Below are 24570 nucleotides of genomic sequence, written 5' to 3'. Positions count from 1 at the left end.
ACATCTCCCTATAGTGATGTCCGAGGGTGTAGACAACAGCCATCTAAAAGGTTAAATGATTAGTCAAAGGCAAAAATTGGGCAGAATTAATTTTATTTTGTATGTTAGCAAGGTTCTAGCTATTTAAAACTAATCCTGGATGTATACTATGTTTACTTTTACTGGCTTATATATAGTAAAGAGTAGGCTGTATCTAATGATTTCTAAATGCTCAAAGTTTTTTGCTCACTTGTATCTAGTTTACTATTTTAAGTGATATGCAAATAACAAGTCAACTAAAAGTCAAAAGATAGTGTGGCTAAAATCTAGAAATTGGAACAAGGATTGTGAGAGCCTCACTGATAAACCACTGATAGAAACCACAGCAATCAGATCCTTTTTCTCCACCTGCCGCAGGTTCACTGATACACTCTGGGCAAATCATTTCACCTCCTAGGATGTCACCAACAAAGTGGAGGTCATATTAATGATTAAATTTAAAAAGCATTTTGAATTCAACAACAACAAAAAATCTTATACAAGACAATCTTTTGGTGCTTTGGAGCATTAAAAAGTGTTTGAGGCAAGAAGCATCACACAAATCCTAAGAGAACCTGAGATGTTGTAATTATACATTCAGTCAACTTAGAAGGCTAACACATTCACTTATTGCTTGCAAAATGCCAAATACTTTTGTGTCAAACATTACAAAATGAGAAGGAATAAAAACTGCAACTTTCTTGCTTTGAAGATGTGGGAAATAATTCTTCTCTAAAAGAGAAAAATCTTTCTGAAGGCAGGTAACAACAAGGAATGGGATAACATTCAGTAAAAAAAAAATTGGGGAAGAATTTTTTGCATCTGCAATTCCGATGAAAGAAAAAAAGACAAATCATTCTAATGATTGCTACCAATTTTGGGTGTATTTAGGTAACATCTCATTCATTAGCAAATCAGCAAATTCAAAAATGGGAAAAGAAATGCAAGTTTCTCAGCAGAATTCTCAGTTTTATTAGAAATAAAACTAAAGTAAAAGATGATTTATGGCCGCGCTGTGGACGAGAAAGAAGGTAACTTCTGCAGCAAATGGCAAAGACAGAAAGATGTAAGGTAAGACTTAAGGTGTAGCTGTACTTGCACATTTGCTCTCCAGAGCTCCTGCTGCTGTCTGGCTTTTTGCCATCTCATTCTCTGAACATCATTTCAGATGGGAAAACTGCTATCAGCGACTTTCAGAAATGAAAATATATGGTGTGACTCAGAAGTTCCTCTCTAATGCAAAAAGGGATGGAGAGGAGAAAAAAGACATAGATTTTCACCTGGGGTGGAAGAGAAAAATAATGAACACTAAATATTATAGTACCTTTGAAAGATTCATTAACCTCAATTTTTAATTGAGCGGACAGTAAATAAAAGACTGACTGGAAATAATCAGACTAAATTAATGATTTATGATCCTAATACTTTTATCTATTAGGCTTTTGAAAATCATGTGTCACAAATTAGTGTAATTAATACTTACACTGATGTAGAACCTTTTCTATAAGGTTGCCAGTGATCTGTTCATTCTATTTATTTACCATTGTTCAATGAAATGGGCAAATACTACAGTAATACTGACATATTTGTTAGCAATCCAAGGTGCAAAATTTCATCTCCTCCTGCTTTCTCTTACATAGGCTGGGAATGTGAAATGCTACAGCTTCCAGTTTATGTTATTTAAGTGTTTGACTTCCTTTAAACTTGTGGGTGTCAAGGTAACTCAGTGATTAGTTGCAATATTATGCATATTAGAGGTTTAATATTATACAATATTGGAAGAACAGTGGTAAGTAGCAGCTTGGTCCTACCTACTTCAATTTTTATAACTTAAATCAACAAAATCACCAAACATTCTTTTTTCAAAAGGGATGTCCTTTGCCATTGTTATTATCTGAAGGGATAACACAAAGCCTGATTTGCCTCTCCTACATAAACTCTCTATTTATATTGGCATCCCAGCAAGAATAATTATCCCAGCGAGGAAGTTGCACTGAGTCAAATAAGGTATCATTATTGCTTCTTTCTCATTTCCCCCCTTCTATCTAAAAATGTCCTTGTTCTATTGTTAATATACATCACTGAGTGCCTTCATCTTCCTCCTGACATTATGGCAATTACAATTTTTTGTAACAAAAACGTGTCCAGGGGACTTTTCAGTCATGTCACAAACAGTGGTTTAAGATCTTATGGCTGCTCTTAACTGTTTCCTTGGGCATGTTAATATTTACAAATCACCTTTAAGCTATGGAACAGTACAAATCGTGTCTTGGAAAGGTGATGACTGATCTGCTACATGCTCTGCATAGCTATGGATAAGAATTGAACTCATTTTCTTTACAAGTAAAAGAAAAACTTGAGTCATTTAATTGGTGCCTCAAAGGGTACGACTATGAAATTACAGACTGCAAGGAGACACGTAACACCAGCGTTTTTGGCTCCATGATAAAAGGCTCTCATTGCAAAGCAGTGGCTTGACTTTCTCACCCAGACAAAATGACCCAGACATTAGGGTGGTATCACCAGCCTCTAAGTCACTCACCTTTTAGAAGCAAGACCTCTATCTTACAAACCTTTTGACTGCAAGAACTACAGGCATTGATAAAATCTTGACTTTTCCTCCCTTCTCTATTTTGTGCTTTTTAAGCAGAACATATTGTAAAGAGATTAAGGCTCAGAGAATCGCTTTTCCTCAACTCTTGAAGTCTTGGAAGTACTTCAGGATCTTCAAAATACAAGTTTTATAACCTGTGTACTGTGAAACTAAACTTACTGTTGAGATTACACTTTCATGCTAAAATCATTTTCTCAGCTACTTATAAGTTTCTTAAGAAGTTGTCCTCGGGCTGAAGTTTCTCCTGCTTGCTCTGAGGTCATAGGAAAAAACTTTCTGGAACTTTGAAGAAAATCCACTTAATTGTTTTATTTGATTTTCAGAAATCCAAGCTGGGAAATAAAGCAGTGAAACCAATGCTTTTTCATGCTAAGCCATGGAGTCGGTCTTCCTTTATTATCATCAATATTTCATCAAAGATTTTCTAGTGAAGCGTGATCCACACATTTGTTACAATGTCATTCTAAAGGAACAGTGAGGTGGTTGTTTTTATCTTTCGAAAATTTAATTATGGCATAAAATAAATTTTCAAACTCTAAGGAAACTTGTTATTAGACTTACAGTATTTTACTCAGCAATATCTAGATATTTTCTGAATGAGCTTGCTACTGTTTTATCTCACAAGGTTGCAGCACTACAGGCTTTCCAATGTGTCTTCTCCTTCATAACTATACTCAAGATTTTACTTAGGATAATTGTGTCTAAGAATATTTACTTTCAAATCCATATCTACGTGAAATGGTGAACTTTCTTCTTAAATCCATGGGTTGTCAATAAGTAAAAAAAAAAATCCTGAGTAAACTGAAGAAATCTACTCCCATATGTACTCGGCATTCAGCAGCAGCATTACAAGCACATATAAATAAATTCACTGAAAATTCACCCTAAAACCTTTGCTTTCCCCAGTAGCTCTCCCAAATTCTCATTTCTCACAGCCTGCTCTGTGTCCATTCATATTATCATCCTGATTTCTCTCACCATTTCCCTCATGCAATTCTGAAGCAAAAGCTTCCAGCAAGAGATGTATATTTTTTCCAAATAACAACTATCCTGGGGGAAACAAAGACATGCATTATCTGACTCTACTGGTTATCTTGAAGATCTATTTTGACAGCAAAATATTTTAAAGCTGCACAGGCCATTCCAGGCTAAGACTATAGGTGTCAAAACACAATAACAACAGCTATTGAACTAATCCAAAACGGCAAAAGGTGCATTTTGTTACTGAAAACATCTGGAATTCCAGGAAAGCACACAAAAAGTATTGATATGACAGATTTTTTCATTCAAGTAAAGCACAAAACACTATGTCTACAGGTATTACTTCCACGTGATAAATGCTAAGAAAAAGTGGGACATTGTATGTTTGTGCATAGACACATAAGTGAAATAGCTGGAAAAAACAGGTGGAATAGAGAGGAGTCACACGAGTAAGTAAACTTGGGACAAAAAAAAGGGCTTAGAATCACAGAATTGTTTAGGTTGGAAGGGACCTTTAAGATCATCCCGTTCCACCCCCCTTCCGTGGGCAGGGACACCTTCCACTATCCCAGGTTGCTCCAAGCCCCGTCCAATCTGGCCTTGGACATTCCAGGGATGGGGCAGCCACAGCTTCTCTGGGCAACCTGTGCCAGGGCCTCAGCACCCTCACAGCCAAGATTTTTTTTCCTGAAGGACCTCATTTAACAGCCTTAAGTTTGGGAGTTGTTGGATCAAAATTTGCAAGTATCTACACAGAGAACAGGTTTATTATAAGAAAGGTCCTTCGTAGCAAAGGTGCAGATAAGATGTGAAATAAACTGTAAGGTCTTAAAAAATATAAAATACCCCTCTTAAGATTACAGATATAGTGATAAATCTTAGTACTGAAGGGAATTCAGTGTTGAATTACTTGGCATAATTTATTATGGATCTGGTATCCATTAAATGTTTCTAATCAAGACTTGGGGTGGAGGAGTTTTGGTCTTCCTAAACTATAAATACACCAGAGGATTGTAAATATACCAAGGGAATGGTTGTTGGTGCCACTAAACAGTTTGTTGCTAAGTTTCTAAAGGTTTCCTCTGCCACAGGAACTTTGAAAAGTCAACACAGGCATCACCCCTACCAAGAACATTTAAGTAATGAGGATTATTTTAGTATTCAAGTGCTATCATAACATTGTAGTAGAAGCAGTAGGATATACCTATGATGGGTTTATCATAACCACTTTGTTAGACTCTAGACAACGGGATGCAGGGAAAAAAAACAGATAAGATCCACTCTGACCCACACATTGCATAAGTTGAAGCAACAGAGACACTCCAGTGCAACTCTAGTGTACTTGTGATACTGGTATTTGGAGATGATGCTTTTTGCATTTGCATACTTTGCTTTGGATTAATAAAATTTATTTCTCAATGGACTGTGTTGGAAAATTTGTCACATATAAGTTGTTATAGTTTTTAAAATCAAAGCAGCTATAACTTTTGTCCAAGATGGTGAGATTTCTAGATTACAATTTTTTCCTTTACATCAGTTCAAAACTCCATCATTAAAGACGCCATTCTGCCCACAAGTGTCTGACATGACTTTTCCTTGGACATCTCCTGCTCATTTTTTTAGTATGTGTGAATGCTCTCCATTATTTCTGACTCACTGTTTCCTTGTAAATGCTTTTTTTCAGTTTCTTCAGAAGTACTTACTGCTTTTACTGAACTTTTTGACTTCTTAAATAGTTCTAGTCCCTCCATCTCTGTATCGAAAAGGTTCAGTCATGGATGACAAATTCCCTTCTCTATAGCAATATCAGCTGTTTGTTTTATTTCTTACTTTGCTGTGAGTTTGGAATATCAGCAGAGATTTTTGTATTTCAGGATTTCTTTTATTTCCCACCATTACCTTTATTTCTCTTACATTTCATGCTCTAAAACAGGTTATTTGATTTAACTCTTCTTTCTTACAGTAAAGCCCAAGGTGCACATGTAAAAGCACTGATTGAAATATAACCCTGCTAATACATCAGAGAACAAAGGCCAAGATGCTAAACATTTTACACAGTAGTAAAATATTAACCTGTCTTGAGTAGCCAAAATTAATCCAAACACACAATTTCTAGAGTATAGGTTGAAGTACCCATTTAAAAGAAACACAGGTAAAAGCATCAGTTCTGGTTAGGGCTTGTTACCAGAGACACAAATAAAACACTTTATCAAATAGGACATGGGAGTAAAAAATAAAGAATGAGGATAACAAGGTGGAATTGTCTAGAAAATATCACCTTTGAACAACCAACATGCTGGATGTTGTATTGCATCTTAGCATACTAAGGTTTCAAAAACAACTGGTTAGGGGGAGCTAAACCATTAATTTATGCAATCAATCAATTAAAATAGTACCAAGAGCTCTTGACTGTATTATTAACAAGTTATAAGTCACACAGACTGCTGTGTGATCGGATTGTATGGGATAGTAGGTATAAATGGATATACTAGAGTTTGTAGGAGTCAGGTTATTTTGGGAAAATATGAATCACACAGCACAGTAGCGTGATCAGAGAGGAGAAGTGAGTCCCCAGCTCAGAGGGTGTTATTCACTAGAAAAATATTTTTAAAAAAATTACTCAGTGATTAAAAAGGGAGTAATTGGATTTAATCTCTTCTACAGAGGCCTTAAATAAGCATGGTTAAAAGTTAATTATCTTAAAATAAATAATCAGATAACTGGAAAATGTTGTGAAATTACTACAAATAAGTTTTTCTGCAAGGAGAAAAGCAGGTAATTCTCATGAAAATAATTAATAGAGTACACATAAAAAAATGTGAATAAGTGGCAAAATTACTTGAATTTATAAAAAAACCTCCACCACTTCTTTTCCAATGTATAAAGGCATGACACAATCATTTGCTAATGAATGATGACCTATAGGAAATCAGACAACAGAACCAGCACAGCACTGGCTTTATGTTTACAGTCCCAAAGCTAGAGAAGCTTTCAAGTTGACAAGGGGGATTCTGCAGCAATTTACCACCTAGGGTTTTCTTTAATTTATTTTTTAATCTTGTACTTTCCTGGGAAGGAAGAAAAATATCATCATTACTCACAGGTTGCTAACTTTATATAGTATTTGCTTATTATTTACATTATGGAAATATGTGTGAAAAAATAAATTATCCTTCAACCCTTTTGGTGTTGCTGCAAAACAGAGAAATGTAGCAATCTAAGAAAAAAGGAAAGGGGCAAATGCATAGAAAGTGATTACACAAGATATGTTAATAGTCCCACAGACTCTGGTGTGTATTAGGGGGAAGAAATTTTGGAAACAAAGCCATATTGCCAAAACAGCCATGAGATAGGGAAGCTCCTCCCCTTTCAGCCATCCTGGATTCCTGGGTTTCACCAGAAACCTGCTAAGGGCAGATGTTGAGGGATCAGCATGTGCTGTAGCCAAGTTCTCCATTGCCAAATTGTTTAATTTCCCCCATATTTCTCTGTTAATGATGCCTGAAAATCACAGACAAGTTCTGCCACTGTCTCCTCCCCCAGCAGACTTTGTAACCCTCAGAGATGGACCAGTTTTGCCTGAAGGCAGAGATGGCTTTTGAACAAAAGCAGTCTTGAAAACAAAGACATTGAGTATTTTAACTCCTTTAATTACCCACCTTCTTCAGGGACAGATAGTCAAGAGGCTCAAAAACTCACAGAGCATCAGTTATTTCTGTGTCTCACCTTTTCTATAAAGCAATTTGATTTCACTTCAGTGTTAATCTAGAAGCTGGAATGTAAAACTGGCACAGATCCCAGTGGAGTACCAATATCCAGTGGTTAAACTAAGGGAAAAAGGCAGCATAAAGAGTTCACCATGACACTGCATTACCAGAAAGTTTTATCCTGAAAGAATTTGAGTTCATTTTGCCTCAAAAACTTCCCTCTCCCCCCCTCCAAGGTGGAGAGATGGACACTAGATCTGGCAGCAGCAGGGACTCAGAACAAATAAATGCAAAGAGTTCAAGGTTTGCATTGTCTCGTTGCAAATAATTAGACTTGTGGCCTTAGCTATGTCAATATACTAATAATGTTTACTAGGAATTGAGAACATCTGTTGCCCACACAGGGAAGAAAGGTCTGGGATGGAAATTAAAACTAAACTGAGCAGATGAAACACTAGGACACAAAGGCAGCCCACAGCTTTAATTTGAAATAAAATCTCTCAACTTGAAGAGCTTGAATTAAACTAATCCACGACCTTCCTAACATTCCTTGATTAGAACCACAGATTACTACCTCCTAAATAGTATTTCTTATCTAGCTTAATGTCAGCTCAAAGAAAAACACGAGAGTAAAAGCAGATCAGAGGAAACCCAGGGATTTATACATTTTTGGGCAGTTGGATACAGAAGCTATGAAAGAATATTGACACTTTTTCTGCATTATCAGAAGCAAAAAGCTAGTTGTATACTCTGATAAAAAAGTATCTGTGAAATACATCAACAGGAACACTCTTTGTTCCTTGAACTAAAGTTGCAGAAATAAACAAGTCAAATTTTTTTTCTTAGGCTTCTTCCTCTGGGTTTTGTCTGTTTCTAATTAAAATCTGTCAGTTTATGAATTTAGAAAATATTTACAAAAGCACAAATAAAACATTATCATCTACTCCTTATGAAGACCATTAGTACCTCCTGGAAGTGAGCTTGAGTGCCACACTCTGAACTCTCAGCACTCCATCGACCTCAAGTGTGTTGCAGGTTTACACAGATGATTTTCACTCCCTAAGAGAAAGTCTAGTTTTGCATTTCTTATGAACCAAATGCTCTGTGTGCTTTTCTGAGAGATATTTCTGGAAAGAAAAAAAAATACTGGGCTGGATATTAGTTCTGATAATGCTGATGGAAATCTAGATTAAATTTATTACCAACCACCAGAGTAAAGTTTTCCTTCACACTTTCTCCCCTCTCCTCTCATTGCCAAATCAAGTAATCAGGGGTCATTGAGCAAGTCCAGCTGATTGTTTTGTGTGCTGTGCATACTGACAGGGGGTTTTTCCCTCCTGTCTTCAGTATGCAACCCTGCTTCTACATTTATGATGGGAAAGCTCACAATCAGTCTGAATTGGGGAGCTCTGAATAATACAGCTCTTGGAAAATGAAGGGTAGCCTGCATTGTGTCTCATAAAGAAGTTCAAACACTTTTCTTCTTCCCCTTGAGAAAGTAAAAGAAAAAAATCCCAAACCCCTAAAATCTCAAAGTAACCTCATTATCCTCTTCAAAGTGGAGAACGTTAATAAGGGCTCCTGCAACCTTAATGGACAAAAGAGACTATAAAACAGAAAGAATGGAGCTGTTGGATTTCATCTCCTACAAATTACTATCCAGCCTTATCATATTATTGATTTGCTTGCACTATATAACTTTAAATCACCATAAACCATTGCCTAACACAGTTCTTTCACTGGCCAAGTGTTCTTAGAAGACAACTTTGATTATTTGGTGTGTCTCAGAAATCTATTAAGTTTATATCAGATGAGACTGATAGATTCATGTAAGGCTCCACAAAATTGTCCCTAAAAATCAATTAATGCAAAATTTGCAAAGTATTATCTTTTCAAAAGTTAATTTTTAGATGTTTTAAATTTGGTGCTGCATCAGTTCACGTTGAAGAACAAAAAACCTTTTCATTCCAATTTTGTTGGAAATAATTTTCAAGGAAGAATAATGTGGCTGGATTTAACTCTTTAAATGTTCACCGACCACCAAATGGTGAAATCCTTCAATAAAAATATTAAAACTCCCCAAAACTGAAATAACAAGTAGAACTCCCTTGGACTCATGTCCATCCTTTCTGAGGATGGAAAGTCTGACCCAATCCACCAAGGGCCTATAATCTGAATTTCACCTGAACAGCCTGCTATCATGGCCCTTGAGAGTTTACTGGATGCTGAATTTCATCTACCAGGAAAACTTGTTGGGTTTACTAATTTAATTTTGCAAGAAACACTCCAGAGGACTAACAGTTAAACCAAGGAACCTTTACTAAACAAAATAATGAAAATTAATTAATTAGCTGCCATATAGTGCTTCGATAGATGCACTGAATAAATCTGAGCTGATTTATCAGTCAAGTGCCTTTGTGTGGTAGGTATGTGAATTATCTGTCATTAACCTTATGCTAAAAATGAAAGTGCCTGGATAGAGAAGTTAAATGACTTCCAAGGTCACATCTGAAGCTGGCATTACAACTCAGGCATTTACTGACTTTCAATCATTAAGAGATACTTTTTTTAAAAAACATTAAAGGGATTCATGAGGTAGAGATCATGACCTGGAAAGGCACCATCACTTCTCTAACCTCAGTTTCAGAAGGCAGAAAAAACTGAGAGGTGGCTGCTGAGAAATGATTGGAAGGAAAATAGTCAGCCCTCCAAGCCTGGAGTGGTACCACCCGAATTCTGGTTTATTATATTATTATTTTTAACCCCCAGAGTCTGTATGACAGATAAAATAAATTTGATTTGTTTTGGATGATTTACATCATAGTAAGGTACCACCTTGCTCTGTGTTTCCAACAAAATCCATAGACAAACCTTGTTGTCAGTGAATGCCCAGAGAAATGACAATTCATCTTTGTGGTTATTAATGTTATGATACAGGGAAGGGAAAACATATATATATATATAATTGAAACAGCTTTTGAGAGAAGATTTGAGTATTCTGCAATATGGACAATAAAAGAAAGTTAACCTCCATAAGCCTCATGCTTACAGCAGGTATTTTTTTAAAATGCATTGGCCACGCAAAGAAAATTTTGCCATTTGTATTCATCAAATATCAAGAACTGCATTTTTTTTTCCTCAGGATGTTAAAATGTAGGTTTTACGTAAAGAAGTATTAAAACATGGATTATTTTTTTCCTGACCTTTTGATAGGCTTTCTATTGAGCTTGGTAAGACATCCAAGAAATTTAGATTCTGATTTTAAAATTGATTAATACTACTGAGTTTTCACAGTATTGAATTTGCAGTGCCAAATTCCTCTGACATGAGTAAGTGCAACTCCACATACTTCAGTGGAGCTGTGTTTGCATATATTAGCAAGGAATTCTGGCCCTGTGCCTGGGAAAGGATCTTACATTTCATAGTCACTTGATTATGTCTCATCTTTAAACCACATTTTACTATTTGCAAAATACTTGACCCACAAAGCCACAGAAGCCCATCTGCTGAGATTCCATTGTGCATCAACAAGTAAAAATGAGGAAACTATTTAAAGTGTAAAATCTAGTGGAAATGGGACATAAATCTATTCCAAATACTTATTTCCTTGTGCAGCCTGGGGAACTTGAAATCTGGGTTTAAATTGCACTAGAATTTAATTTCTTCAAGACACTTTTCACCTGAACCAGAGATAGTCCTTACAACTAAAAGGGCAAGATCCACCTAAAAGAACCCATCCTTGGAAAAGAACATGGATGAACCCAGAAACTAGTACCAGCTGCCCCAAACATACAAGAATCAATTAGGAGTTGGCTCCTAATAGTCTGGAATAAACTAAATGGAACAAGTATTAGGCCCAAGACATCTACTGTTACTATCATCACTGCTTTGTTGGCAGGGCACCTAAAGATGACCACATAATGTTAAAAATCATTAACCAAACTCCAGTATGGAGTCTAATGTAATGTCAGGCTTGTAAAACCAAAGCTAGAAAACTATAACTGCTCTTTGGTTGGGTTTCTGTAATTCTGTAGAATAACAGAACCATAGAACAGTTTGGGTTGGAAGGGACCTTAAAGCCCATCTCATTCCAACCTCTGCCATGGGCAGGGACACCTTCCACTATCCCAGGTTGCTCCAAGCCCCATCCAACCTGGCCTTGGACACTTTCATGGATGGGGCAGCCACAGCTTCTCTGGGCAACCTGTGCTAGGGCCACCCCACCCTCACAGGGAAGAATTTTCTCCAAAGATCTCACCTAAACCTGCCCTCTGTCAGTTTAACACCATCACAGTTCTTTCTTCTTCCAGTTAAAAGTGGTGTGGGGTTTCCTTGTGAGTGTTTTTTGGGTTATTTTTGTTGTAGTTTTTTTTTTTAACAACACATCTAAAAGGTATTTGTCCTCCTTTCATGTCAATATCTCCTATGATAATTGTAATATATCTACTTAGTAATTTTTAACTTTTTAATAATGCTGTCATTGCAAAACTTTGTTCCAAATCGGTGGAGGAAGTGACTGCTACAATACTAACCCCATGTGTTCATTGAATGTAAGACTAGAACTCTGACTGACACTATAAAATAGTTATGAATACTGTGGAGGGGTTTTCAGTTTATTTGGTTTTTTTTCCCTGCACATACCTACTGTCTATTTCCTTCTTCATTGCCACAGCTCCAGTTACAAGGAGACAGTTATAAAGTCAATAGTAACTAAGAAACCCTTACTCCTTTCCTTCAGCTCAGACACTACAGAATTAGGATGAGGCCTGTTTTAAGAACAGAAGACATTCAAAGGTATAGTTAAATCAGTAGTTCCCTAACAGCATTTTCCTTTGCTAAAGAAAGCTAGCAAGTATGTTGCACACAGTCTTCAAAATAATGCTGGTACAGAAAAGTCAATAATGCCATACAATATTATCAAGCAAATCACTGAGTTATATTTGTCTTAAAGAAATAGAAGCATTTTTTCATAGTTCTTGATCAGTTAAAGGGCAAACTGAGATGGGCATTAGCATTTTAATAAAAGTCCATTCAATGTGGATCCAAGGTTTCAATAATTATATTTTATATTCCTCACGGTAATAAACAAACAAACAAACAAATAAATAAAATTTATTATATTTAAATTTATTTATAAATAAATAAAGCCATATCTATATCATCCCTGAAGACTTGAAATTACTATTGGTTGACTTTACACAGTATGTATCTTCAGAAAAAGAAGATACTATAAATATATATATTTATATGTGATATACAGACCTTTCAAGACTATATGTGTTCTTAAGGCTATGACTTCTCTATACGTAATTTTCCCTGTTTTAGTTCAGACTGACAAGTCTAGAGCAGCCTTTGGCCACCAGATACAGCATTTTGAAGCCCCTATTTGGCTTTTTACTTAAAAGGGATTAAGATCAAATGTATAGTTAGTAAAGCTGAACTGAAATCTACTTCTCGTTGCTCGTGCTTTTTGGAAAAATGCTGGAAATGCCACTTTTAACATGCTCAACTGCTTTAACGAGCTGCTAAAACACAGCACGTGCTTTCCTCTGCCAGTCACTCAGGCATTTCCTGTGCAATCACTGGGATAAAGCTGACCAAAACTCCTGAAACTATAACTGTAACATTTCATCCAATAAATCATTTTTCTTGCCTCTCCCAGAGAGGGAAGATGGAAACCTGGCTGAGTCAATAAGGTCACTTACCTCAACTAACTTGTTGGCGTGTTCACGGAAGACCTGAGCGTATTCCTTCACTTCCTTCTCATTCCCGCTTTTTGCAGCCTCAATGAGAACCAGTAATGGGACATTGGTCTCCAGGAATGAATCTGATATATGATCCATCACTGCCTTCCGTAGCTGTGACAAAAGAAAGCAGATTAGTAAATAAAGGAGAGTTATCCATATCCATTCCCACTATTCTTGGCTATTCACACTTAAGCATTGATGTGTCACATCTCGCAGCAATATATGGCAGTTTGCAATTTTTTCCTTCTTTTCTCCAAGTTAAACATTTCCAACAAGCACACAAAATTAAACACTTAAAGGCCTAGGCTCTGCCAAACCCTCCTGGGATTCATGCTGGCATACACCTAATCCTACTGGACTGAATGGATCCATACAGGATGATGGTGATTACCTGCATAAGACATTGCAAATTGATGAGAACTGAAAGCTCCCCACTACTTGAAAAAACAGTTCGGCTCACTTAAAAGCCAAATTTGGATTAAGGAGCTTAACTTCAAGCAACCATTAAAAATATTAGCTTGAATATTTCTAAGCCTTCTCTAATTCCTGCACTGAATAGTATTCTGTGCAATAATTAATATTTCATGTAGCAGATGCCCTGTGCTTCATATTCTTTTTCAAATACTTTCAACAGGTATAAACAGGAAACCCATCTAAGCATTTTCCAGGCAGATTAGAAAACAAACCATAATTTATTACAAAGGAAAAAAACCCCACATCCTACAAGTTACTGAAGATTTAACACCTGTTGCTTCATAAAAACATCTGTTTGAAACAATATTACTGTAAGAATGATGCCGCTAACTTCTTCTCTACCTTATTAATAACCACTAATTATTGTCTAACTTCACTAAAATTTGAAAGACAGCCAGAAAGATGACTGAAATCTTAAATAATTCTTTCTGGAAGCATAACTGCTTTGTAGGATTGTGGATCAGAAACATTTTGAGCATGCCTTCCCCAGCTTTTTGGTTGTTAAGAATGAAAAACTGTGGACTGGAACACAAGCTGGGAGCTATTCAGCCTGGAGGCCTGGGTAGCCATTAGTCTCCTTAAATCATGCATTTCTAGTTGGATGAAACATCCAGAAAGGCAATTTTCTCTATTTTGCAGTCCAGACAAGAAAGCTTTAGCTAGATAAGGTGTCATCAAAACACCCAATCATACTGAAAACTGGTATATTGTTAGGCACTGTAAATACACCAAGATGCATTTGCTGCTTGATGGCAGCAATTCTCAGCTCTATTTGAATAAGGGCAAAGCTAACTTTGAATATTTTCATTCAATCCCTGAATGGTGCAGTAAAAACAAGCAAAGCAAAATATCCTATATATGTTTGTGTGAGGTGTTCCTTTTATTTTTATCACAACTACAGCAGTCGATGTATTAAACCCAGCAGTTCTCAATTCCCCTGAAAAATTAATTCTGCTCAGATTCTACCTGGAAAGTTTTTCTCCACTTCCAAAATGATTAAAGGGACTCAGAATAGCTAAGTCAGTAAGACATGCAACCAGGCAGAGGGAAAAGACAAAACAAAGAGAAGAAGAATCTATCAGAGACCTGCCAAGAGTTAGGAAGCTGGTGTGTGTTTGCTACAACCTATTACATTTACATCTTGTACTCTTTCTTTTTTTCCTCTCCTCAATCTGCTGCTATCCACGTGCTGACTCCTATTTTATTTGTACATTAAAAGCTCTTTTGGACCATCCTTTGGGTCTGTTTGCACAGCATCTCACACAGTGAGATCCCTATCCCTGAATAGTTTTCTCAATATAAACACTAATATTGCTTCAAATACATCAAAGCATTGCAAAAAAACCCCATATTCTAAGATGATAAGAGTCAGAGAATAGTGCCCCAGCACAGCACCCTGCATTCTATGGCTGATAGATTTCCAATCACTGTGTACATCAACTTGAAAATTGAGCACATGGTGAGATTCTTGGGGTTGTCCCGTGCGGGACAATCAGGAGCTGGACTCAATGATCCTTGTAGGTCCCTTCCAACCCTACTAAATGAAGGGTTTCACCTCTAGCTAGCATTAAGGGAGAGACACTGCCAGAGAAGGTGCACCATAAACTTGCTTAATCACCTTTTGCAGATGTCCATCTCCTGGCACTTGCTGGGAAAATCTGCTCTGGAGTCAGATGCCTCACTTGTGTACCTGCAGCTAGACTTTGATGCCCATTGTACTGAAACAGGTCAAATGGTGGCATTTCCAAAGGAACACACAAAGATTCTGAAAATCCCACGTGGTTTCCATCCCCTACTCAGTGAAAAATCCTTAAGAAAATCCAATTGCTCGAGTTCAATGTGTCAGTAAAACCTACTGTCCACTGCACTGAGAAAAAACTTACTTTAAATGCTAAATGAACACTGACACTTTTCTGTTTGCATTGTTCCATAAGGACATATGTGTTCCAAAGGGTTTTATTCAATTCAACTTTTGATCAAAGTTAATGTGGTGTTATAGATCTGGCTATAACAATATGCCCCATGGAATTCTAAGAAAATCTCAGGATATTCAAGGAAGCAGCTTATTTTCATCAGTGTTAAATATCTTCAGTCTACAACCACATACCAGAAATCAATAAAAAGGACAGCAAGAGCATCAGCTAACCAGCAATTTGGTGTTTCACATAGCAAATATACAGTAGAGTTCTATCTGAATCAAAATTAATGAATTAAATGGATATCTCATTTCTAATGGCAACTCTGTGTTGCCTTCTGAGGTTCATAATTGCAGCAGCTGAAAAAAAATAAATCTGAATTCTGACTGTCACAGGTTTGATAAATACAAAATTAATGAATTCTGTTTCCCTCTGCTGTGTTAATCATAGATATCAGTAGCATATTTCTGCCCCCTCCTGTAAACAGGAATTATAATTTCTTTAGAAATTTGTTATCTGAGTTTCAGGATGCCCTTGCATTGAAGTTGAAAGGTGTAGTTAACGGGTTTTATGTACGCAGGAGACCACAAATTTTGCCATCCTTCACCACAAGCTATAAAGAATGACTTGACAAAATCATTTGTTAAATGTGACAGGAGTGTGAAGGCTAGACATTTATCCAACAGCTCAAATGGATACATGACAAGGTAATATTAATGGCACAAGACGAGACATTTGAAAGTACTGGCTCCCCATTACCAGTCTATTTGATCCAATTAGGGCTATTCATCAAGGTAAATAACTAGTGGAAAACTAATCTTGTATATTCCCCTGCACAGTGCAACAAAGTCCAGCCAAAGTGATGGCTTTGCATCCAGGGATTTCACTGTTTCATACAAGGAACATCAGCTTAGAAGGGAACGGGAGAAATCTGTGGCTTGAATTTAAATGCTTATAAAACAAGCAGCAAAAGCACATCATGTTTTATTCTAAAACCAGCACGAGAGCTCCTGCACGCACCTACATTAGCAAATGTCTCTGCAATGCCTTAATTTATGCTGCATTCTGATGTAAATATTATGACAAAAACTATTACTCATAAGACAATGCTTTAGGTTTTTCCCCTCCCCACACTGAATTTTTAAGCTAGAGGTGAATTCAAAGCGTGGGTAGTTTCCACTACATGAAACTTCATTTGTTAGAGGGGGAAGCATATTAAATTAAGGTCTTGCTTAATTCATTTTGTCACAGAGAAAACTTGATTAATCAACATAAAACTAAAAGAATAATAAATTTGCCAGGGTGTCCAACAAAAAAAAAAACATAGAATGAAACCATCAAAACCTGCAAATACTTTTAAAAGCAATAAATGGTGTAGCACAAGGTAGATTTTATGTCTTTCCAGTTCAGTCAATTTAGTCAGTTTATGGTGCACAGTCAAGTTGCTGTTTTTGATAGCATCATGTTGTACTGTTCTAAGCACTGTTTAGGGCTGTTTTATCATTGTTAGTTCACAGCTATAATTGAGCTCAAAGAGGTTAAATGCCCACCAAAATGATGTTTTCCATGGCTTTATAACAATTTTAGAACCAAAATGTCTCAGTGCTACTTACAGTCTAGTAAAGAATTAAATGTCTAATCCTTACACTGGAAGGTAAAGTCACAGCAGGAGATTAATGACTCTAACAGGTTGTTAAACTTTATAAAGCCTGGCAGTATCTGTAACAAAAGTTTACCAAGGAGCACCTTATTCACCACTTTCCATTTAAAGTGCACTGCAACCCAGCTCCAGTTTGCACCTGCAGAGCACTCCCAAACAGGTATTAATTTAATTGAAAGAGATGAAAATAAAGTTTTCTCCACTGCAGTTAAAGTGTGTCACCTCCAATGTGCTGTGAAATTGAGTTCTGGAGAACAGGCCAGTGACCATTAGAAGCTTCTGCAGCGTAGTGCTAAAGAGAAAGTCCCAGTCAATTCTGCAAAGTACGTCACATGAAAAGGGGATCAAAAAATGATAACTTTGGGGATGTGGACAGTAATGCCATCAGTTATGTCTTGATGGATTAAAGAGTAAAAAAGATTAACATTTAAAGCATGCAGCACTTGGAGACTCAAACTACAGATTACTGGAATATATTAAATAAAAATATTTAAGATTTGAGCTTAAGATAAAAACTCGGGTAATACTTCATAGAGTCATGAAGTAGCTGGGGCTGGAAGGGACCTTAAAGATCATTTAGTTCCAACCCCTGCCATGGGCAGGGACACCTTCCACTAGCCCAGGTTGCTCCAAGCCCTGTCCAACCTGGCATTGGACACTTCCAGGGATCCAGGGGCAGCCACAGCTTCTCTGGGCAACCTGTGCCAGGGCCTCCCTATCCTCACAGCCAACAATTTCTTCCTTATAGCTAATCTAAACTTTCTCTTTTTCGGTTTGAAATTCTTAATATATTTTTATGTGTGTGAGGTTTCTTTTCTCTAAAGAGAAACTTCAGGAAAAAAAACGGGAGTGAATTTACTAATAGAAAACAATTGAAATGACAGCTTTTGACCAGAAATTTAAAAGAGCATAAGACACACAGAGAAAAACATTCTTTCTAGTCACAGGCCACTGCAAAGGCTTCCTAAAAATGATGTATGGCATGAAGCACAGAAGAACCCAGTTACCAAGCACTTAGGTTTAGATAAGTTTGTTTTTGAGGGGGTGGGTGGTTTATCAATTTTTATGACAACAAATTTTAAACCACCTTTTCAAAAAAACATTTTTCAGCAAGAGCAAGCCTCAGGCTTGCTAACAATATGACAGCAGTTACATAAAAGCAGAGAAACAATTATATGTTTTGGGGAAAGATATCCACATACCCCTCAAACACGAGTGTTATCAGGACATGAACTCTGCCTTTCATGTCTGGATAGAACAATAAAAACCAAACTCTGATTGCAGTTCTGGGATAATATTTAATATTTATTATTTCTAGCAATAAAGATTGACACAGAGCATTAACAGGCAGAGGAGAGTACAGAGCTCCCCATCAAAAATGTTGGAAAAACACAAATACAGGTAGAGACTGAAAAGACATTGAAGAGTTTTAGTGAAGTCCAAGAACACAGAAGTGAAAGACAGAGATTAAATTTTGCATTCTGTATGACCTGAGAGAGTAGAGTTGTGATAGGGTGAATGGTGGAAATAAGGTGGAAGGATGAAATTGCAGAACAGGAAATTACAGGAACAAAGAAGGGAAAGACTATAGGAGGTTACCCCAATAGAGAAAAAGAGGGTTAGGACTTCGAAAAATAACACTGTGAAAACTGAAGAGGATTGCAAAGTGTGAAAAATGTCACAAGACCACGTCTAGAGGGTCTGATACAAAAGGGGTGTGGCAAAGAGGAGGGTAATGAGCAAAGATAAAAATAATGAACTAAATATCCACAGGTTAAATCGAGAACCACAACACATTGTGTAGCTTCATGTGGTGTCTCAGGGTCTGCTGAAATATTTAAATCAAGTAGAGTGGCTTTGGAGCTTTATGGGTTCTTTATAGATGTATTTTTTATAAATACAATAAATAAAAAAAATAATTGAGGACAGACGTTTTGGGGAGGTCAAATAGCTGTTTGGTCAAAATGGGAAGGTAATTGCCTATGGAAGCCCTTAATGAATTATCCTCAGTATGATAAACGTGTAACAACTTCACTTAAAGGCAGTCAGATGCAATAAGCTTTAAAGGTTTAATAGAGTAAATGCTACATGTGTCACCCTTGCATTCTCACCTACCCCAGCTGCAGGAACAGGCTGGCACACTAAATATTATCATCAGCTTCTCTAAGGCCCAGAGATTTAGCCCAATGAAAGCTGATGACAGCCCTTGGGTAGACCTGTCCATCCAAGTGCCAGACAATGGCTGAAACAAGATTAAAAATTGATCGTGTTCTGCAAAAATGGATTTCTCATCATCCTTTCCAAGAGCCACTCGAAGTCACAAATGGACCCTGCTCCATGGACAGAGATGTTTGATATCTGATACTATCAATTATCATCCATGCCTTTCAAGAAAGCCCTGACTGCAGCAAGATCACAGCCTGGTTTATAGAGCTGGGTTTGTTTTTTGTCATTTTGGTTTTTGTTTGTTTTTTTTTTCTCATTTTGTTTTTGCTTTGTTTTGTTTTCTTTTCTTCTCCTTTGCAGTAATTTCTACAAAGTAAAAACCGAAAATAAAACTTTTTGTATTTCTGGTTGCTTTCTACAAGTAGAAAGTAACATTAAAGACATTTCAAAACACTTAGAAATAGCGCTACTGAACAAAATTACAAAATTAATGTCAATTAAGACACAAATGCAGTGTTGAAATCCCATTTGGAAATTAAATTCTATGTACTTTGCCACTGCTCATAAACCCATTAGGAAGACAACGTTATAGAAGTCTTTTCAAAGGACTGTGCTTCCCTCCACATTTACTGTGCTCTCTACCTCATGCTACTGCATTATTCATAATGAACATCAAAATTTGAAGCTAATTTTGATTCTTTATGAATCCAAAATCTGATTCTTTATGTATCCAAGCTTCCGTAAATTTCTTTAGCTGATGTGACTACAGGTCGGTCTCTAGCTGACAATATAGAACAATGTAAGGTTCTTTATGTAAAATTGTCACATAATTTTTTTCCTCTCTGGTTTTTGGGTTGGTTTGGTTTGGGTTTTTTGCCCTTTTTTTTTTTTGATGCAGCAATGTTATAGTTTTCTGTTCAAAATTTCCCACATTTACAGTGTCTTTTATTAAAAAGAGTTCTAAAAACTCCATACTTGTTTCTCTGCAGTGATTACAGAGCTTGGCACCTTCTAAAGGTCCTGAAGCGAGCACAAAGATTTTTTGAAATATGTGAGCTTTTATGAAGACTCATTATTTGAAGAATAATACACAAACTATGTGCAGTAATCTTCTCTAATGCAATATAGCTGTCACTGAGTTTTGCCTCATAATTCTTCACAAGCTACTTTGAAAGGCCAACCCTCTGTGCTCACAGCTTCACTCAGTTTAAAAAAAAAAAATATATAAAATCAAGTCCCTATTTCAAAAAGCAAAAGCAGCCATAGTTACTACACTATGGCTTTTGCCAGACAAAAAATAATCCATCATGGGTATTATGCTGCAGATCAAAGTTTCCCTCATTTGATCAAAATGTTACACACTGCAGCCTTACCCAAAACTACCTGATATGGGCACAGTTTCCTGAAATATGGCACCATATGTGCATCAGTAAACATTATGTGTAGAGTAAATTAAACACAGCCTTATAATTAGGCAGTAGGAAATTACTGCAGACCTGAAAGAGTAAATCAGCAGTATTAAAGCACTCTCCATTTCCTCTGAAGCACTTCAGAGCACCATAAAAACCTCAATGTCACAGTGATAAACCTCTAGGAGTGCATTTTGAGGGAGACAAAGACACGTGCACTCAAAGAAGTTCAAGCCGAAACCATTATTAACTAAAATTAAAGTAACAGTTCATTGTCCCTAATTTTTTAGATCAGATTTTTTGATATGTTTCTAAATTTCCTTTCCTATAGTAAATACACCAGTTATTCTACCAAATGAGAGCTGACAAAAAGTGGAATATTGAACAGCATGCCAGGGGCTCAGAGTTCTTTCAGTCCAAGATGGTGACATTCAGGGTATTCCTACCTCTGTTGTGTTAAGGCCATAAATTCAGTGGAAGATGAAAGAATAAAGGACTTTATCAAGTGGAGCTTTGCTATCTCTGCCTTCTAAGCCAGGGTTACAGAGGACTCCTGCCTATTACTATTGTAGAAGCTGCTGGAAAAACCTACTGAAGATGTACACGCAACGCAGTGCACCCACATTAAATGATTCCAAGCCATAAACACGTAGCACTGGCACAGAAATAAATCTGTATTAGCATTTGATAGACTGCTTTTGGGAAGCCAGCTCCCAGATTTCCATATTCAAGAGCACTGGAGTCACCTCAGATGAAAACAAAACGTACTAAGCAACAAGGGAAAGGAGCTGAGTCTCTAACGAGCACAAGCTGATGCCACAGGTGGCCTCGGGTTCAGAGACATTTAGATTGACTTATGGCTGGCTCCCTTTAAAAACATCAAAATTTTGTCAAGGAGCAGTTTCATGCAACAGAATGGGGCAATATTACCAATAACACTGCACTTCCCAACACCTCCTCTTTGGGAATGCAGCACAACCTTGGCAAGATTCCTGTGGATCATCTATTTAAGTGTGGCCTTGCTTCAACTTTGCCTTTACAGAATAAATCTTTAGTAAACATTCATGCAAGACTAGATTTTGAAATTATAACCTTCTTGGATATTCTGCTAGTACTTAACACTTGCATGAAATTTTGCATCTTTGAACACTGTATCAACATCAACTCCCTTACAAATTCTCCGTGTTATGTGAGCTCAGTGAAGGGCCATGACCTGCTCTTTCTGTGTTTTTAGCTCTCCTTAAATTATACAGATATTGAATTACAAAAAGCTGCCTTCAGGATTTATAACTTTACCTAGTGCCCTCTTGTCTGCAACAAGGGGCAATCAGAAAGTACTTTTATGGTAATGAAGAGGGAGAATGTGCTTCTCCAGCCCTCCCAGAAATGCCCCAATTGCTGCACTGTTGACAGGCTTGAAAGTCAAAGGCCTATTTACACAAACTACTTTTGGGCTCTTATTTTCGGGGTGCCTGAATTAGGAAGCAGTTTGTTCATGACTCCCTCTGTACCAAGAAAGATGAGCTTATGCAAAATGCATCCTTTAAACCCCAAATCACCCTCCAAAGAGGAACTATCTGTTGACTGTAAGGGAGACTGAAGGAAAACCACTTCCTTATGTCATCACCCAATTTCCATAACTGACATCAGCTGGTGTGAATCCTCAGGGTTCTCTCTTTCCTCTTCACCTTGCCCCCTAAATATGCGGTTTTTTATTTCTTTGGGTGTGCTCTGCATCTTCTTTGAGACACTCAAAGGAGTTTGTTATCTAATGGTAAGTTTGATTAGAATTGGGTTCACAGTTTTCTTCTGAAGATCTTGTTTTGCTTTCTGAGCACTCGTGCTTCCCTTGGGCTTATTATATCTTAATATACAGATGCTGTGTACCTCCTAATGCTGGTACAACACAGAATACCCAAACTGAGGCAGCTTCAGATTCTTTTTCTAAAACTGGACAGTAAGTTGCTTGTCTTCGTAGAACACAGTAGAAGGAAGAGGGGATAAACAAACAAACAAAAGAAAATCAAGTAAGTTAGTCATGAATCAGAGCAGCAGGATTTAATTTCTAGGAGCTGCTGGCCCTCCCTGAAGCATTTGCAAGTCATCTGGTCTTTCTATGAGACAGGAGCTTTGCTGCAAAAAGATGATAAGATTTCCTCTTTTGGAGGAAGTCCTGTGTTTTCTTCAAAGCATTTACATAGTGTAAAGAAGAAACCTATGTGTATACTTGAATAGAAAGATTTAAGTCTACAGACTGAAAACATTCTGTAAGTGTCTACCCATAATATAATTCACATTGTATGGGTTAGCTGCAATAAAATCTGTTCCAACAGAACATGTTTTTTCAGTTTTAAGTGTCCCATCAGTCTAATTCCATGAGTTAATATTCATGGCTTTTATTCTGAGACTGTCTCTGGAGTCTATGCCAATTTTTGGCAGGTTTCAAAGTGCTAAACAGTTCTTTTTTTTACCACAAATAGCATTTATAAACAGCAATACAACTTAATCTATGTGGAAGTGACTGACATAAAGAGCAAATGGAGACACGCTGCCGCTCAAGAGCCAGAACACAAATATATGACAAATAAGCCTAAGAACATTCTGAAGGCTGTTACCCAGTTCAGACTGTTGTAAACCATATTAAACAAAGGATGCCAAACCGTGAGCACTTTCAGAGGTCTATAAAGTTGATAAAAACTGAGTATGATAAAGATGTTCTCCCCCAGATCTTTGTTTTACCAAATTTGCACGAATAAATTACAGGAGGTATTTGCCTTACCAAATTTAACCTTTACAAAGTTTGACTTGTAGGCTGATATAGCTACTGAAACAGTATTTGACCAATAATCAAATCCAGGATTTGATGATCCTTCTGGGGCCCTTCCAACTCAGGACACCTATGATTAAAAGATAAGGAGTATAATAATTGTAGATTGAAGGAAGGTGCTCTAGAGAAAATGGTTGATAACAGACTAATGAATATCGTGCCCAAAGTCCACCATGTGTCTTACAAAGATATTTGCAAGAGCACAGCTTAGCACAAGGAACTGGAAATGACCAGAAATGACCAGTCAAATATACAAAAGGGTCATGTGAAAAGATGTATTTACTACATGATACATAAAGAATTGAATAGAGGTATAAAAAGGGCAAATATAACAGGGATATATATATATTTTTTTTGGCTGCTGCAAAGTATGTGGATGAACAAGGGCAAATATAACAGGGATATATATATATTTTTTTTTTGGCTGCTGCAAAGTATGTGGATGAACAAGCCTGAGTGTGTGGCTGATAGAAAGACACCATAGCACAGTCACCATTAATATTAGTTCTTGCCTAAATGTCCAAACCTGATCCTGAGTACCCAATGTCACCATTCCTAGGGTGTTATAAGTGGTTATTGGGAAAAGCAGACACTGAGAAGAAAGCAATAAATATCCTAAATTCAAGCAACATTCATCAGAAAGAGGGAGACAACTCCTTCAAACCAATTCAGGAATCTTGGAAGTTCTTATCTTTCAGCTTTCAGTCTGTAAATTAGCTGAGATTAAATCATCAATAACAAGGACAGCCACACCTGAAACCCATTCTTGGAAAGTCATATGGGAAAAAATCCTTACATTTCACTGCAGAAATCACATTGAGATGTTTGTTTATGGATAGTAACATGCTATAGTTCTACAATACCAATTTCTAGCAGTTGCAGATCAGAGTAGAGTAGAACGGGACCACAGTCTTGATCATAAATGCTTTTGTTTCTGACTGGTTTTCTGAGGAAATGAGGCTCAGAAATTACAGTAACTCTGCCCATTTTTCCAAATACATTTTAATCTCTTGGCCAATTTTAAAACCATCTGACAGAGAGAAAAAGATCT

The 24570-nt window shown here is 36.9% G+C and overlaps 1 protein-coding gene across 7 annotated transcripts in view; it reads right to left on the bottom strand.

The window, feature by feature from the left end:
• Nucleotides 1-24570, bottom strand: part of CTNNA2 (catenin alpha 2) — a 492427-nt gene that overhangs the window by 88375 nt on the left and 379482 nt on the right. For all 7 annotated transcript variants that reach the window (XM_027691274.1, XM_027691275.1, XM_027691276.1 and 4 more), the window contains one exon: nucleotides 13026-13178. In XM_027691274.1, the coding sequence (XP_027547075.1) occupies nucleotides 13026-13178 (153 nt within the window). The remainder of the gene's footprint in view (nucleotides 1-13025; nucleotides 13179-24570) is intronic.

This window comes from Neopelma chrysocephalum, unplaced genomic scaffold, assembly GCF_003984885.1.
Source record: "Neopelma chrysocephalum unplaced genomic scaffold, ASM398488v2 Primary Assembly neopelma1_83, whole genome shotgun sequence".
Lineage (NCBI taxonomy): Eukaryota > Metazoa > Chordata > Aves > Passeriformes > Pipridae > Neopelma > Neopelma chrysocephalum.
The sequence above is the reverse complement of the archived record's forward strand: the minus strand, read 5'-3'. Positions and strand labels throughout refer to the sequence as shown.